This window comes from Scomber japonicus, chromosome 19 (genome assembly GCF_027409825.1).
Source record: "Scomber japonicus isolate fScoJap1 chromosome 19, fScoJap1.pri, whole genome shotgun sequence".
Classification (NCBI taxonomy): domain Eukaryota; kingdom Metazoa; phylum Chordata; class Actinopteri; order Scombriformes; family Scombridae; genus Scomber; species Scomber japonicus.
The window spans coordinates 15,857,442-15,875,621 of record NC_070596.1 but is presented as its reverse complement, the minus strand read 5'-3'; the positions used below and the strand labels follow the sequence as shown (position 1 = coordinate 15,875,621).

At 39.8% G+C, this 18,180-nt stretch overlaps 1 protein-coding gene across 1 annotated transcript; it reads right to left on the bottom strand.

Annotated features, from left to right (window-relative positions):
* Positions 1 to 17: 17 nt before the first annotated feature.
* Positions 18 to 17,930, bottom strand: bmpr1bb (bone morphogenetic protein receptor, type IBb). Its single transcript, XM_053339388.1, has 11 exons — positions 17,637 to 17,930; positions 7,087 to 7,243; positions 5,809 to 5,911; positions 5,419 to 5,521; positions 3,879 to 3,975; positions 3,641 to 3,785; positions 2,785 to 2,977; positions 2,360 to 2,657; positions 2,088 to 2,263; positions 1,846 to 1,976; positions 18 to 1,227 (listed from the first exon to the last, which is right to left on the bottom strand). The coding sequence occupies exons 1-11, from the start codon at positions 17,719 to 17,721 to the stop codon at positions 1,102 to 1,104; spliced, it is 1,614 nt and encodes a 537-aa protein (XP_053195363.1). The 5' UTR covers positions 17,722 to 17,930; the 3' UTR covers positions 18 to 1,101.
* Positions 17,931 to 18,180: the final 250 nt, after the last annotated feature.

Genomic DNA, 18,180 nt, shown 5'->3' with positions numbered 1-18,180 from the left:
ATAAATGTACAGGCCTTCATGACACATAGTTGTTTTATTAGAGAATGTTATCCAGAGCCACTCACACACTTTTATAATCACATATGTACAGATTAAATACATGTAAGGCACATGCCATAGTGGTAGAGTGGATGGGATGTATTCTGTACACAGATAAATCATCAAAAACACATTAGAACATCCAGCAAGGCAGTAATAATCAATACATTTCAGTTCAATAATGTACAATTGAATTGTGAGTGGGAAGAGAAGAGAGTGAGGGGACAACAGTCTCAGCCCTGAAGGCCTAAAGGACACAGATCCATCAATAACAAAACTTTTTTTACCCAGAGGTCATACTTCAATATTTAAAAAAATGTACTTGAAATCACATATAGAAAAATCTTTGTTTTTTTTCAATAATTTAGCTGTACTTGGGTTTTGTTTAGTTCCATATTAATAATAATAATAATAATAATAATGATAATAATAATAATAACAATAATAATAATAATAATGTATTTGACAGTGAGGTCACTGAACATATTTTAGACAGTTCTTTGGATGGATGACAGTCACTTTGGATGGAGTTGATAGTCAAAGGTCCAAGGTAACTGAGCTGTGATGTCACAGCAGGAAGCAACTGATTGACAGCTGTGACAGTACAAAAGACTGCATATAGAATACTGCTATATGGCTTTAGGAGGGTCGAGCAGGAGCTTCCTCTGTTTAGAACCAATCAGAGGGATTTCAGGATTTCAGTCCTCCTCTCCTGCACAGGTCCCTCCCTGTCTGCCTGCCCCCCTGGACAGTCTGGACCCCACAACGACTCAGCTTCCACAGAAAGCACAGTCTCAACACTTGGACTGAGGCAGACGAGTCCCAGACAACGGGAAGGCAGAACTGCCTCAACATAATAAATCTTTTGCCTCTCATTTATTCTGGCTCCCCGTCAACTTTTATCTTTATCACTCATCTTCCCTGTCAATTTCCTTTGTCCTATCATTCACAGTCTTTTCTCATCCCCTCCACGTACATTCCCTTTCTTCTATTGGCCAGTGTAAGTGGCACAGTGCCAGTGACAATTCTCTGGGTGATGACAGCATCTCTCTTGAGTCTCTGTCACAGTTTGATGTCTTGGGACTCTAACATCTTCGCCAGGGTCTTTTTCACCCTCAGGGCTGTGAGGCGGGAGGCGGGGTTGTGAGCCCAGCACTCTGACATTAGTTTTCCCATCTGTCGTAGACACTGATACACACAAGCACATAAGAACACAGTGAGACATTGAGAACACAGAGCGAAACCTGACAGTTAATAATGTGTTATGGAAAATAAATAAATAGAAATACTACACTTCATACGGCTTTACAGAAAGTGGTGACAAATGGCTTTAATAATTATTCATTCTTAGCAATTTGAAGAGCAACCTTGGGGTTTTCAGGTTGTTAAAAAAACTCTTTGGCATGCATGTATCCTTCAGCATAAATTGGCTGTCTATTTAATCTAGCGTTCAACCACTTAACTTTTGAAAAACAGCTGCAGAGCACCTGGACCAAGATCACATTTTTACCAACCTATCAAAATTTGTAGTTGCAGACCTGATGAGTTATCATTATATAAGAAAACCATGACTCACTGATTTTCTAATAAGACACTTTCCCCACCGTTAAAAATGTGGAAGAGAATATTTACCGAACAAATAGATTTATTCCAATAAGGCAACCTCTGATGTTTCAAAGAACTTATTATGGCATTGTAAAACATGAAATGATGCATCAACAATTAATGAAGCCATTAATTACAACATATTAAGTCTTTTGATGATATGTAATGTAAGAAAGTGGTATGTGCAAATATTCAGAATACCTCATCACTGCTCCAGCGGTTAGCAAATGAAGGTCTTTGTTTCTTAATACAGACGACCTCTCTCATGTCCTCGTAGGAAGGATCAGTGGGCACGAGGTCATGGTAGGGCAGCTGATACTCCTCCACAATGCCTTCAGGAAAAACAGATATGTGTGGGAATCAGAGGGATCATTACAAAAACATCCAGACAGATAATATTTAAATTAAACTAAAAAAGGTTGGAGGTTTTTTTTTTTACTGACCTCCAGAGATACAACGTCGAGCCATCTCCCAAATGATAAGGCCAAAACTATACATGTCAGCCATTATGAAAGACTGGAAGTAGCTCCTGTTTAGGCTCTCCTCCAAGACTTCAGGCGGCATGTAGCGCTTTGTACCAACTCGCAGGTTGGGAGGAATATCCACTTCATTGGTGTCACTGAGCCATAGAAGACAAGACATTTTTGCATAGTTCAGTGACTTTGAAAGATACTCTGAGATACTGCATTAAAATGTAGATCAAAATGTATGTTACCTGTTAAACTTGACAGCAAGTCCGAGGTCTGCTATACAACAAGACGCATTTTTTTTAACCAAAATGTTTTTACTCTTCAGGTCTCTGTGTGCGATGGCTGGTTTGCCCTGTGTGCCATAGATCTCTGTGTGCAGGTGACAGAGGCCTGATATCGACGAGTAGGCCAGTTTCAGCAGAGCCTTGACATCTAAGGTATTGGACTTGAGGTAGTCATATAAAGATCCGTTCTCATGGTAGTCTGTGATTAGGTAGAGCTGAGTCCATGAGCCAGTCCCTTTAATGTCAGCTGCTATGAATCCTGAGGGTTGGAAAGTGGAAATGATAGGAATGAAAAAAGGTACATGAGATTTAGGTAACCTTTGGGAATATTTCTTTCACTGGCATCCAGTTCTTTTTTTGTTTACACTCCATACATTTTTATTTACCCAGTATATTGTCATGTCTCATCAGGAAGGTCTGATAGATTTCAGTCTCTCTGAACCAGCTCTCTTCCTCTGTGGTGAAGAAGACTTTGACAGCCACACGCTCTCCTCTCCATTTGCCCATCCAGACCTCTCCGTATCGCCCTTTCCCAATCTGTTTGACCATCTGAATCTGCTTGGCGATGGTGCGCTGCACCTGTAAACATAGTGATTGTAAAATATATAAATATACATTGTTATGTTATGTTTTAATTATGTTTTAATATGTAATTTCCCTTTGAAACCACATCATGGAAGGTTTTTTATGCAACATGTGCCTTTAATTTGCAAAACTCTACTTGTGGTAATTCTCCCACCTTTCTGTGGGATTGTTTTTTTTTAAACAATAATAATAATAATAATAATCTTAATTTTATCAGGCAGTCTCATTGAGATTAAGATCTCCTTTCCAAGAAGATACCTGATAACAAAAAACCATAAGGCAAGAGCACAATCAGTAAAAAGAAACAGCACAACTACACATTAAAAAATGAATTAATGATAAGAACAGTTACAAGAATTATATAGAAAAAGCATCACATAATAAAGCTTTGAAATGTCTGAGAGGAATGTAAGAGTCAGGTTTGAGGGCAGCTTGTTATTCATTCAATTTAAAAGGTATGCATCATGATCATATGATCTGATTCTGTTATTGTTTTTAAAACAATTTGAAAAAGTAATGATTCCAAGCAAATCGTAATAAATTGTTTTTACATGTGTGAACATGTTAAAAATCCTGTCTGATGTAATGCAAACCGATGTCAACAATATCACACTAGGCTTTAGATGTTGAGAGAGATGTGCACTGCTTTCTTCTTACCAATAGAGGGAGTCCTGACCCAGAGCCAGACCCAATACTGCGTGAATGCTCTATCAGGTCTTTCAGTGACTCCCCAGGGGGGATGTAGGTCTCCCCCTGTTCCAAGTTGATGCTGTAGCGTGGCCGTGACTCCTGCCGCTTATATCTGGCATGGAAAGAGAATGCAGTGTTTACCAACTAACAGATCAGGGAGCGTCAGTTTGTTGATATGTGACTGAGAGGTTGTCAACTTTCGTACCTGAGACAGCAGATGACGAGGATGACACCGAGGAAGATACTACAGACTGTGATTGAAATGAAGAGAGCCATGTACTGGATACTGCTGCCCACATAATCTAAAAAAAACAAGAAGATGTATTAATATTAACTTCATGCCATTTTTATTATTTTACCATCCTTTAATGTGAGTAATCCAAAGTCAGTCAAATGAGAACTGGTGAATAGATGATCACAGTCCTTTGTTCATCATTATCAACTCCAACATCTCTCAAGTTTTCATTGTCAGGGAACAAACCCCTTTTCCCCATCCACCCTCTAACCCCACCCCCAACCTCCGTCTCGCAGCGCGTGATCGATCACATCCCCTTCCTGAATCCCACAGATCAGGTGTCACACTGACAATGCTACAGAAACTCCAGAGGCCTAAAGCAGCTCTGGGGCTCTAGCTTTTCTACTGCAATTCTGTCAATCAGACACACAAACACAGATGCATGAACACAGGTGATACTTCATGGTGTGCACAGAACTGCACACTATGCAGTTCCAAAGAAGTGGACAAAGGAAAAATAGTAAAGTGGCCTTTGAGCTCCCTGCAAGTTCATTGAGTTCCAGTGTTAGCCAATTTTATATATGGAAGAGAAAGCAAAGGCAAATGGTGAATTTATTACCAAAACTGTCCATTAAAAACATCCATCATAATTCAGAACAAAACTTGCTGGTTTAGCCTTGACTAAAAGTATTTGCTGTAGTTGTACATGCACACAATTTTCCTGTGTGAGGGATTATACACTTCAGGTGCACTCACTTTAATTTTAATCCTAAATAAAGTTGTTTTGATCATTTTCCTGTTTACACCCTATCTGAGTATCTCACCAGTCATTTTTTTTGCCCCATTTGGACTATGTTGTAGCAATGTTGCCATGTTCTCAGATCCCAGTTGTACTCCCCTTTGGAGAGTACAATGTGATCACCACCATTAGAATTAATGATTATAACTATAAAAACAAGACCAAGTTGCAAAACAAAGACAATTACATTTTAAAAAATTTCTCTCAAACTGACTTGTTTGCTTGAAGGTCGAATAAAGTGTGTGAGGCTGTGTAAAAGCTTAATGGTATGTGTGACAGACAAAGGCTTGGAGCGAGAGAAAGAATGTGTGTGTGTGTGTGTGTGTGTGTGTGTGTGTGTGTTGTGGAGTGACAGATGGACAGATATCTCACATCCGTCCCAAGGCAAGAAACTCAAGCAGGCCCTGGGGAGAGGCTGTCCTTTTCATTAGAGGGTGAGAGAACAAGCCAAGTCTGCAGGCTCTGTTTCACCTGCCTCTCTCTTTCTCTCGCTCTCTCCCTCCCTGCGCCCCGGAGCAGCATGTGCCCCTTCACTTCAGCACCACACTGTGGTTTGTAACAGTTTAAACTGTCACTACCCATCACAGCCCAGCGTGGCCAGAATGAGCCCATTCTAAAAGCCACTCACGCTTTAAAGTGGGGCAGGATTTCAGTGTGTGAAAACCTGTGTGAACTCATGTGTTTGTGCATGTGTGTGTGTGTGTGTCTTACCAGAGGTCCTGAGTGGAGGAAGAGTAGGATGCAAGTCTCTGTTACAGTAGTTGTGATCTGTGCAACACTCGAGAGCTCTCCTCTCACGTGCATTCCATGTGTCCTATCATGCAAACATGAATCTCCATGAACACACCAGAGTAACGAATATTTACAGCCACACTTATTCCTAATGAGAACACTTGACAGTATACCAAAGATTTTTTCACTGTGTGTAAAGATAACAGGCTGGACAAGTCTCATAAAGAGCCACTGTGAGTCAAGGAAAAGCTCATTAAGACTTAACAACAGCTCATGAAGAAGGATAGAGATACACATGTGCAAGTATTCATCCAAGCAGAAACCCATGCACATATACACAGTAACAAACACACATACTAGCTGACTTACCCTGCATTGGAACTCAGCACCATCCCGTCCCAAACAACCTGCAGTGAGTACAGCCACACCCTCCTCCTCCTCCTTCACCATAGTGAAGCAGGTACCGTCAGTCCTACCAAAGCACACACACACACACACACACACACACACACACACACCATATAGGTAAACATTGTACACAACTACTTTCATCATCGTCTTGGGGTTTGATGGCATTTTACTGAATGTGAGGCTCACATTTTGTAAGATAGAATACACATTAGATAAAGCTTAAAGGATGCACATTTTTACAAGTCTTATCAAGTCATAATTACATGCTGATATGTACATTTGTTTTTGTAATTGTTCCTCATGTCCATGCTGTACTAGCCATAAGGAGATCTTCAATAGAAGTCATTTCAAAGTGATGATGGACAAAATCCAAAATCCTCATTTTGTGTCAAAATTAATTCAGCTAATTCAGGGTTAGATATAGTAGATCAGATTGGTATCTTCCAAAGCTACAATCTTTTTAGTACAACATTTTGTATTTGTGTTTTACATTATTTCTGTGCTGAGCTGCAGTGGAAATATAGTAACACAAAGAGGAGAATTTTGTACTAAAACGTCTCTAACTTTTGAAGATACCCAGTTGATTTGGGTAACTCAGAACTTTAATATGCATTTTTGCACAGAAAGATGACTGGTAAGGGATCTCTTCATGGCCAGTATGGACAGGGAGACAATTAAAGTGACCAGTAATGCTTTCAATGTACATATAGATGTGGGCCGGCTTTAAAAGAGTCTTGAAAAAAATGTGAAGGAATCATTTAGTTAATACAGGAACTCGACACAAAATGGTCTCAGATATTGCTACTGTATGATGATTTATCGACAAATGTGACGATTTTTTCTTTTCTCTGTTTTGTGTTTCAGTTGGACAAAAATAAACAGCAACAAAATTGAGAGATTAGATGATAATGAAAATATTCATATCACATGCTCTTAAATAACATACAACACATGCCATTATACACTTATTACAATAGTAATCCCTCTAAGGCTAGTGTGCTGGTGATAATTAACTTTGCCTAAAAGAGGCTTGAGGGATTTCATTAAAGGATGCAGCTAAACAGTAAACATTGTGTACATCTGATCAGGTGATTAGAGGTCTCTTAGCTATAATTACTTATGTTTCCCTTTAATAGCCTGGATAGAGGGAGTTATTTTTGTAGTTTGTATGTGAGTGTTTGTGTGAGTGTGTGTTTGTGTGTGTGCAAACATGCTTGTGTTTGTCCTCCAACATACATGCAAGTATTGTTGACAGAGTGTTCAGGGCATTGGTTGCAGTGACACCGAAGCATGTTCTGAGCTGAAACTGTGGCTGTGCTGCTGCTCTCCTCTCCCCTTCGCTCAGATGCCCCCTTCCATCCGTTCTTCAGCAGCATGGTGTCCAACATGTTGGCTGTACAGAAAGAGAGAACTTAAGTACACATAACTCTGGAATATTAAATATATAAATAATCAAAGCAGCCATACAACATTTCTACTAATTTTGAATGGGCACCAGAGTTTTGCCTTTCTTGGCACTGTTACCATAGCAATGCTATCTACAGAACGTGTGAATACGTGCTGCTGAAAGCAACCCTGCTGTTCTGGACTGGACTCAATGTACCTGCATGAAGTCTGGAACCAGAATAACACTCTTCACCAGAAAGAAGTCTTTGTGTTGTATGTGTGTGTGTGTGTGTGTGTGTGTGTGTGTGTGTGTGTGTGTGTGTGTGTGTGTGTGTGTGTGTGTGTGTGAGAGAGAGAGAGAGAGAGAGAGAGAGAGAGAGAGAGAGAATGTGTGTGCAAGAGAATGTGTGTGTGCGTGCATATCATTGTGCATGTGCATGTCTGCCTGCCTACAGTGCCTGGTATGCTTAGTGTTTTTGAAGTGTTTCACAAGTGTGTGCACATGCTGCAATATTAAAAAGATAAATAAAAGATAATCCATCTACCATATTTGGCACAGATAGCAAACTCTGAAAGCTGGAGCTTTATAATATCACTTAAAACAATAAAACTATAAACTTCCTGACTAAGGGATGCACTGATTTGACTTTTTCAGTCCCAATACCGATACCTGGGCTTTGGGTGTCAGCCAATACTGAGTATCAATCAGATACCAGTATTTAATTGATAAGATGTATGCCACACACTGGGAGCTTGACTGGCTTGACTTATACATTAATTTCCTAACTTTGTGAAGCAAAACATAACAAATAAATACACAGATATTAATTTACTGAATTGTTATTTATTAAAATAATGGTATGTGATACCAGATTGGCCCATTGTCACCAATACCCGATCTAGATATTTGAGTTAATATTGGACCGATATAAGAATCAGTACATTAAAATTTTTACAAAGGCAGTGAGTAAGCAAAGAACACAGGGGCAGGTCACTCGAAGAAAGGCTGATGTCATTTTTTCTTGCAAGGGAAGAACAATGTTGCTTTGAACTGGAAAATAGGAGAAGGCAGCCTTGAGATGTAACACTAAATCTTTGACCAAACATCATTACTTGAAACATTTAATAATCTCTGGAAAAATGTTTTGATTGCACACTGTTCATTAAGAATGCCTCATGCTGAATAGTTTTCATATCAACTTATATCTTTCTTATCCTTACTATCAAGTAACTAAATGTACATTTGTTCTGTCAATACAGCATAAAAGCAGTTCTGACAGCAGTTCATCCCAGAAGGCCTCTGTGGTCAGTGAGCTGAACAGTGTTGTGCCACACTAGTCTAGATGGATGTCTTCCTCTCATTCTCTTGCTGTCAGATTCTTACTTTTTTTCTTAATGTGCTGTCTTTATCACTGTACCCACTGTCTGTACCAGCTGAATCATTTCAAGCACAGTCCAAGACCAAGCTACAAGTTTATGTTCATGTTAGCTGACATGACAGTGAATATTCCCCTGCAAATACAAACTACAAAGACATTAGGACATTAAGTATATCTGTCTTTTCTCTCTCTTTTATTCTATTGTGGGCAGGTGCACTTTTAATAGGTGTAAGTAGATCAAAGCAGTGGTTCAAAACTAACCATACACTGAAAAAAGGGACACAAGTAATGCTCAGGAGGACAACGTGATGAAAAGGCTGAGTCAGAGTATGGTATAAACACAATGACTGTTCTTTAAGTGGTACTCTGTGTCCTTCCAATCTGTGTTAGTTTTTCTGCCAGAGGGGAATTTTGCGGGGGTGTTCTGATCCACAATCACACAGTGGCCTTGGTTTTTCAATTACATCTGCTCTACGAGTGTGCAAAAAAAAACAAAAAAACCAAGACAGGAATGTTTCATGAACATACCAGGCTTTCAGATACTTTCTGACCATATCAGCTTTCAGCTATTGTTTTTAAACTTTTACAAAGGCAGTGGGTGAGTAAAAAACACAGGGGCAGGTCATTCCAGGGAACGCTGATGTCATTTTTATTGTAAGGGAAGAACAATCCTGCTTTGGAATAGAAAATAAGGTAGTTGTGATGTGTAGTTTGTTACACTAAAACTTTGATAATCAAGGTCAGAGTAATGCCCTTTGATTGTTACCTTTTCTTATTATCATCTTCCTGTTTGAAATAAGTTGTGATCTGGCAATAATTCATACCCTTCCCTTGAGTTAAACATGTTCAAACTATGTGATGCAAAGTTCAACATGCTGTATGCAAAGCAGTAGCACAAATCTGGTTGCACAAGATACTGAACATTTCACCTCCTACACATAATTAGCATTTAATGTGGCTCTCACATACATTATTTTGCATGAGTGGAATTTTCACACCCTTCTCTACACCTTGCCACATCAGTTTGGTTTAAAATGTGCTTTCAACCTGCACACATGACTCAAATCACATTAACTACAAAATTATACACTGTCCTTTATGAAAATGATCTGAGCAAACCTAATCTTATATAGTTAATTGTGGCTAAAATTAAGATACTGATATCAAAACGATTTCTTATGTGTGGTTCATGTACACAACTTCCATATAGCACTGACACAAGAAGCTTTGTAAGTCCATAACTATCAAGTTAGTGGAGGACGTGTGTGTGTGTATGTGTGTATGGTCACTTCTCTGGGAATTTTTAAGTAAGACACGACTGTATTGTCGTCAGAGAGAGGATTGTGCATGGGGAGAGTGTCACACAGAGAATATGAACAGATTAACTACAGAGACACTGCATGTTCAACAGACTATCAAAGAGGCTCTAGGGTGTAAAGCCAGCAGGAGTCTTAAGGGAGAGGACATCTATGTTAGGCTTAAACTACTAACAGAAAATATAATCGTATGACATAATCTTGTGTAGTTTCTAATACTGCAAGATACATGGGCAACTCAGTGCATAACTCAGTAGATTCATAATATTATAGTTCGTTTTAATATACTCCTCCAGTACACACTTTGTTTCTCTGTCCCTCTCTCTCTCTCTCTCACACACACACACACACACACACACACACACACACACACACACACACACACACACACGAACGAACACATACAACAAACAGACTTGCTATGTCAGCTACGGAGCACACTCAAGGTCACCCCGAAATCTGATCTACATCGCCCACACATTCCACAGGCTGCCCCTTCAACTACAGACACACACTGAGTGTCAGTGTTTTACATACTGGAGAAATTGGAGGTTACATCTAGTGAATTACTCCATCTGGAGAACCTTCAGTCACAGGTCATCACCATCCATGGTACTGCATCTTTAGACACTTCTAAACCAGCTTAAGCTTCCCAATTTGATCAGTATTAGTAATGATGGCTCATCTGCTGAGTGTGCCTCTCATATTGTTTCATTACTCAAGGCTGTGGCTGAACATTGTCAGCCTTCCTTCCTCCTTACATACAGTGGAAGTGTTTTCCGTGTTGACAATGATGGCATGACTGTGGACTGTGTGTCATTCCTATGATGATACTGATAACAAAAGAGAACATTCCCACACCAGATACAGCTGTTTATCCAATAGATTGTTACATTGTATATTTTAAAGGGTGCATTTTCAACTACCTTCTCAGGTCCTCATTTTATGTCTGACAGATTTTTTTATGTTCTACTTTTCTATTATTCAGCTCTTTTTTTCTTAAAGTTTACTTTTTTTGTTTTCTTTTTTCATACTGAGTGTCTGGGGATCTCCCTTACTGTTGTCTCGAAGTACATTCAGACTATATTTATAAATAATCAAACATAAACTCACCTGACTAGGGTTTTTACACCTACATGTTTAACAATGCACATATTTTTTTCAAGAGTGCATGCATGGCACATGCTTTTACTAATTCGTGGCCACGAAATAGGTATAACATGCACACGAAATACTAATTAATAATATTAATATTATTCCTGGACAGCTGGGTAAGCAAATCGAGCGCACCTTCTCTAGAACCTGGCTTTCAATATCCTGTTAAATGTCTCTCGGTAATGATGGTTCCTTGAAATGCCAGGCTTTTCAGAATGTCTTTGTAGTTCATTCCCAGCCTAAAATAAAACTCTATCATACTGTCCCTGTCCACTGTGTAGCTTTAGGCCCTCTAATGCCTCTACCTTAGACCTTAGAGAAGGTGCGCTCGATTTGCTTATCCAGCTGTCCAGGAATGATATTAATATTATTAATTAGTATTTCATGTGCACATTATGCTTATTTCATGGCCAAAAATTAGTATTTCGTGTGCACGTTATAGCTATATTGTGGCCACAATTTAATTTTGATTTTGACCATGTCACCAGAGGGGCTCCGTAGAAACCAATGCAAGGTTAAGTTACTACTGAGTGACTAAGAAAGGAAACGTTAAAAGGAGATATTTTATTGTGTAGGAAAATGGAGAGAATCTCTGAAATGTGTTTCAATTAACACGGTTGTTTCACAAGAGCCCATTTCGGCACCACGGCTATTTAATCTGTGAACTGAGACCTTCACACAGACTTTTCATCAGAGGCAGAGAGGAGGACAAGAGAGAAAAGCAAGATAAGTTCCTCCAGGTGGCCATGATAAATCACCCTCAAAGGAGACATCTTCCCCAGTGTCTTCAGAGTGCACTCTGACCCCAAGGGGGTCACAGCCAATCTGCCAAGGGACCATACATCCTCCTCCACCCAACCGTCGCACCCTCATCCCTCTTAACCCCCTACAGGCTTCAAAGTCCTCTGCTATATGAGACACTCACACACACACAAACGTATGAGAAGAGCACATTCCAATCTCTCCTCTCCTTCTCAGGTCATCTGTTTCCACCGTACAGCTTCCAGCAACCTGTTCTGTGTTTACCGGCCGTGACCAGACTGCCTTTATGAAGGAAAAGGATGATCACTTTGAGGCTCCCACCACCCGCAGCTCTGATGCCAAAACAGATTTATGAAGGGAGATCTGTCTGCTGTACACCCTGCTCCAGATTATAACCCAATCCCATTTTCAGCCAAAAAAAAAAAAAGCTCTACTGTCAGGGATTCACACCCGTCATACTGAGAAAACATTACACATGGGTGTGAATACAGCAGAGAGCTGCTATATCCACAACAAAATAGTCAAACACTGACAGGCGTATGCACAGCAGACACTGAGGTGAAATGCTGTATTCATAATAAATGCCAGGAACAGAGAGTCACTTGCATCATAAAAGGAAAAGGTAGCGTATACAGAGATCACTCATGGACCACACATTACACAGCACATGAATGTATGGATGATCTTGAATATCAAAACCAAAAGTAAAATATGTTTCATATCACATTATATTTTTTCAAAGGAGATATTCACACATCCTATTATCTCAGATGCAGGTGCATTGAAGAGTATCACTTGCTCAGCATAATTTTTTAATCATATTAACATTTCCCTCCCGCTGGACATTCATCAAGAGTATTTTACACAACTCTCACAACAATGATCTTAAATGGCTAATGCTCCACCCATTCTGTGTGCACAGGTGTGAGACAATGAGACAACTATTCTCAATAATTGACAGTGACATGTGTACAATCTGTCACACTATAGTCCACATATAATACAAAGAAAAGAAAAAGAGGAACAAGTGAGACATCATGGACATTGCTGGATCTGATGATAATATGCGCTAATGTTTCTTAGTAATGGCAGTTAAGAGGAGAGGTTGAACTAAACATGATGGTGTATTTCTTTTCTGTGGTGTATTCTTTTATAACAATTGATTTCTTGATCTCTGAAAGGCCATATTACATAATCTCAGAGATAGCCTTGTACATTGTAACGTTAAATCGATTTTTAAAAAAGTACACAGGCCTTGTTAAAACCTTTTTCAAATTCAGCAAAGGATGCTGCTGATGTGCTCAATGTCAAATGTGAATGTGAGAAATTACCCAATAGAAGTATATTTCAGTGGCTTTAAACATGATATTTCATCATTCAGGTTCCAAGGCATTGTAAAAGTGACTCTGCCAAAGAGAGGTGGTAAAATCAATGAAATTCTTAATAAAAGAGAAGTACACTGAATATTTAACTCCCCAAAGAACTGAACAATGAGCTTCCATGTCATGTCATGCTCTAAAGAATTTTGGGATTAAAAAGACTTATTTATGGTGCGCTCAATTTTCGTTGAATAACTTTCAAAAGCTACCAGGCTGATATTTTCATTCATTAGATGTGCTGAATGTTCTTCTAAACAGACATAAGTATGTGTCATTGTGACTCATTTGTTTCTGTCTTTCTTAAGTGTGGATTATAATGTGACAGATTGTACACATGTCACTGTTAGTTAATGAGAGACACACCCACACGAGAATAATTTTACCACACCTGTGCACACAGGATGGGTGGAGCATTAACCGTTTAAGATCATTGTAAGAATTGTTCAAAATACTCCAGAGGGGTCAAAATGTTAGCATGATCAATAAAAAGTGATGCTTAGCAATAGCAGAGTGCAGGATCTTCCTTTCTCAAGACATCACATTAAATAAAATACCAAACACATGCTGAATATAAAAACACATCGCAGCCACACTGAACACATGTTGGACAATTTGCTGTATCTTTCATTTTTGCAGACAAACTGGCACAGGCACATAAACTCACACACAAGCCTGACAGACACAGAACAGGTGTAGATGTTGCCATGTTGTGAAACCAAGGCATTGTATTGAACACAGGGTATGTACCCATGTAATAGTCTCATCTCAATGCATCTCACTGCTTTTCTATCTATCCATGTGGTCTGGACTTACTGGAAAAACCCACAAACCACTGAGTAATGCTGGGCTCCATTACAGACATACTGAGAGAATACAGCCAAAGCGTCACCACAGTATGTCACTTAACCCCACAATATTACCTCTGCCACAAAAAAGTGGGGAGAAGCTTTTTTTTGTACTCAAGGTTAGTCCAAGGTCTCTATGAAGCTAGAAGATATGCTTACATTTTATGAAACAACTGCACCTGACCCAAGGGTTGAATTGTTACGTTTCATTGTTCATAATCTTGGATATCAAATGCTACACAGGTCGTCTTGTAAGCCAAAACTACAGTATTATGCGGCGTTGTTCTGAGAAAGGTCATTGTTCAGAAGATGCAAGTTTTTTAAGGTCACAACTGGAAAGGGTTTACACTTTGGTAGTCCCTTTCTAGTCCTTCAGAATTTACGAGAACAAAAAAAAGAAGTCCTGAGCCTCCAAATCTCACAAAGCAGATATAGTCATGTGGTGCACATGAACAACTATTGCACAAACGCACAGTCTATGGTCCCAAGCCTGACTACTGGAGCAGCACATCTGCCTGGGGATCAAATTCTGTGTGGGGGGAACCGTATCCACATCCTGACAGGAAGCAGCTCACAGAATGCTGAAGGAGCCCGGTCCTGCTGAGGACCAACTGCTGCTGTTTTGTACTGCTGGACCGCTGCACCACACTAGACTCTGACCTTATTCTCCGCAACACTTCAAACAGATGTCCTCCAACGAGCATTAAGTATAGTCAATGTGCTACATAACACTGTCTGTAAGGCCTTGAAAACTGTTGATGACATTTTTTTGGAGTACATGTTGAAAGCTTGAAACCATACAATTTAGTCTCACTTTTTTGACAACATTGGACGCAAAAAGCCTCCCTTTAGAAATTTAGAAAGATTCATATAATTCTAATTCACAAGCTCCAAAGTCTACAGCATGTACGCAGAAGCTCTTGATGAAATCACACGCTATTGATTCACAGCAAAAATATAATTACTCTTAAAGAGCTTCAAAAGTATCCCTTTCTCCCTGTCCTGGATTCCAACTAGAAACTATTGTAATTAAAAGTAGTTTCTTGTATCTTGTATAACTGGAGAGGAGATACAGAAAATAAAAGGTTCTAAGAAGTCTAAACAAATACCCCCTCTGAATGCTCCAACAGAGACACACTGACATTTTTAGGTATTTCAGGATCGCTGTGAATGAAAACACTACGCACTGTACTTGGAAGCAGCTCCTCAGGGAGCCCTGTTGATCATGCATGTCTGGCCAGAAGACCAGAGGAAGGCTTTAGTGGAGTAAAGAGAACTTGTTGGAGTCCTTTTCTATTTCTTCTTGGGCTAAGATTGAAAAAAGCAGTGTTTTTTGAAATAGCTTATATCCATCAGTGCATCAGTGTGTCTCTTGGCTGGTGCTTGACATCTGAAGTGGATATCTGTGTTTTAAGTGATGGGCCATTACAAGCAAGTGTTTCTCCTTGACTGATAGTAGCTGTACCAGCAGCTTTTGGCAAAGACAAGCTGAGTTATCATGGTCACAAAACAAAACCAAAATGTAGGTGGAGGAAATGATCCAAAACCAATATAATTTTAAAATGCGGCCATCAAAAGTGTATTATTGTCATTTAACTAAAGTCAGTTTTGTGTATTTATTTGCATTGCTACAGGAAGAATGCCACCAGAACTCATCAACTCTCTGTGAAACACACCAACCAATAGAAACAGGTGGCAAAGTGACTGTACCACTTTGATTTATGGGCAACCTCCCACATGTTTTACTCATTTGAGAGACCTTTAAAAGATCACATCACAAAAGGAGACAGGAAAGGCAACTGTAGACTAAAGTACTGGTGAAAGAAAGTCAACAGACAGAGTGAAACTAAGGAAGCAGCAGAAAGAGGTTTAGTATAGTTCACAGTTTCATTTCACCCACTATTTGTCAGTCTACACTGACAGGAACAACCAGAGACTTTGCTTCCTGTTAGTGTACAGTCAGACTGTTTGAAAAGATAATCATCCCTGAAATTCACCCCATCTTGTCACATGCCTTATATACCTGTATAAACACTGAATTCTTCAACTCACCGAACTACTATTGGATGAGACGTTAAAAACACTGACCTCAGTCTGCACAGATAAGAGTAAAGGAACTTTGTGAAGGCGCATTCATCAGCAGCCGAGGTATTTCATGACCAACTGTGAAAGTTACAGCTAGCACTGAACCGCTCAGTCAGTAAGGGATTTTACAGCTGGTCTTTAACACAATTCCAGTGTTGCTTCTCTCTGTACCAAGATTAAGATCCCAAACTTTGTTGCTTTGTGTGAAATAAATTAGAATTAGTCACATGTTTCTATCATAATCACATCATCCGCTGTTGAATTCTTAAATACTTCACTATACTTTACTAACACCTTGACAAATCTTCAGACTTACCACATATAAACATGTACAGGGCATATACACAATGTACCATATACTGAGTACATTCTAATTTAAGAATAATAAGAAGAGAGGAGGCCATGGCAGCATCAGGGGAGCATAAATACAACACTAAATTAAAGAACAGGCACACCATCTATCATTTAAGGGGAATACAGTCACAGCAAACGGTCATATAGTGAAATTTTCCAGACCATCTCTTAATGGTAATATTTATAAATACTGTGCGTGTGTACGTGTGTGTATCTGCACCCAGATTCTGACTTAACAGCCTGACACCCAACTGTAGTCTTAATAAGTGTATTATTCTTCTCAGATAAAGCCATGTAAACCACTGAAAGTAGGATTTTAAAAAATTGATTATTTTCATTATTGATTATTTGTTTGGTCCATTACAATTTCCAAAAGCCCCAGGTGACATCTTCAGATTGCTTGTTTTGAGCAACAAACAGTCCAGTAGCCCAAAATATAAAAGAACTGATTTAAACTATTAACTGATTAATCAGATAACTGTGTGTAAAACCGGTGTTTTAATACATTAAAAAAGGAAATTTCAAATCATACCTGTACTAATACTCATATTGACCGACTCTGTCACTCATTTCTCCTGCTCAGAAAAAGAGCAAATGCACAAGTGTCATCTTCTTGAGGGTGGGAGCTTGTCGACCCTCCCTGGCTGTCACAACCTTACGGGGCACCGTGACACTGCTGGCATTCATCGTAAAAGACAACTGGCTGTCCATCTTCAAACAATTCAAAACATGAACGGGGGAAGGGAGGGCTCGGGACAACGGGGCAGATAAATGCACGCCCGTTCTCATGGTAGCCCCTGTGGAGATCCTGATAGCTGCTGCTCATCATAAATACCACAGAGCAAAAAATAAATAAATAAATAAATGAAAAAAAAAAAACAAGGATAACCTCCCAGCAACCAACCTGTCACTGTATGATGTGTATGACAGTAACATTTGTGAAAACATGCTTCTTTATTAACTCCTCAAATCACAAATACAGATACCAAAGCAGCTGCTACACAAAATCTAATGTGTCTTTTGCAACAAAAAAAGAACTGCATGAAGGCCTCAGTCTCACTAGCCTCTCAGTGACTGTAAACAAGGGGCAGCGGGACAGTGAAGGCATCGAAACACAGTACTCACCATCAGATCCACGGCTCAACGATGCCAGTCCAGTCACCAGGAGAACAGCCTGCCAGGCCCACTCCTGAAGCAGCCACATCACCATCACGCCAGCAACGACGCAGTTGCCCGCCTCCTTCAAATCCCTGAGGCACTGCCACGACAAACACGCCCGTGCAATGAGGCGGTAGGTGTGAGACTGCGTATTATATCCTTCTGCAAAAGAGTACTAGTCCTCTTTCTGTACAAGTGTTTCTCTGTGAGTGACTCTGCCACTCTGCACTCTCAGGAACTTCCCACAGCACGCAGCCGCCCCGCAGCCTCCAGCACTACTCCACACTGACAGCCTGGGAGAGACAGACACAGAGAAAGAGAAGGGGGGAGAAAAGAGGGGGGGAGGAGGGTGTTACTTAGTTGCTCTCTCACAGTGCTATTTGTCCAGCCCTTTCCACTGCCGGTTCACTACAGAGGGAACAGCTGAGTATATCAGAATCCACACACTGCCTCTCTCTCCATCACACACACACATTAAATATTTTCACATCACTCATACAGAACAGAGAAG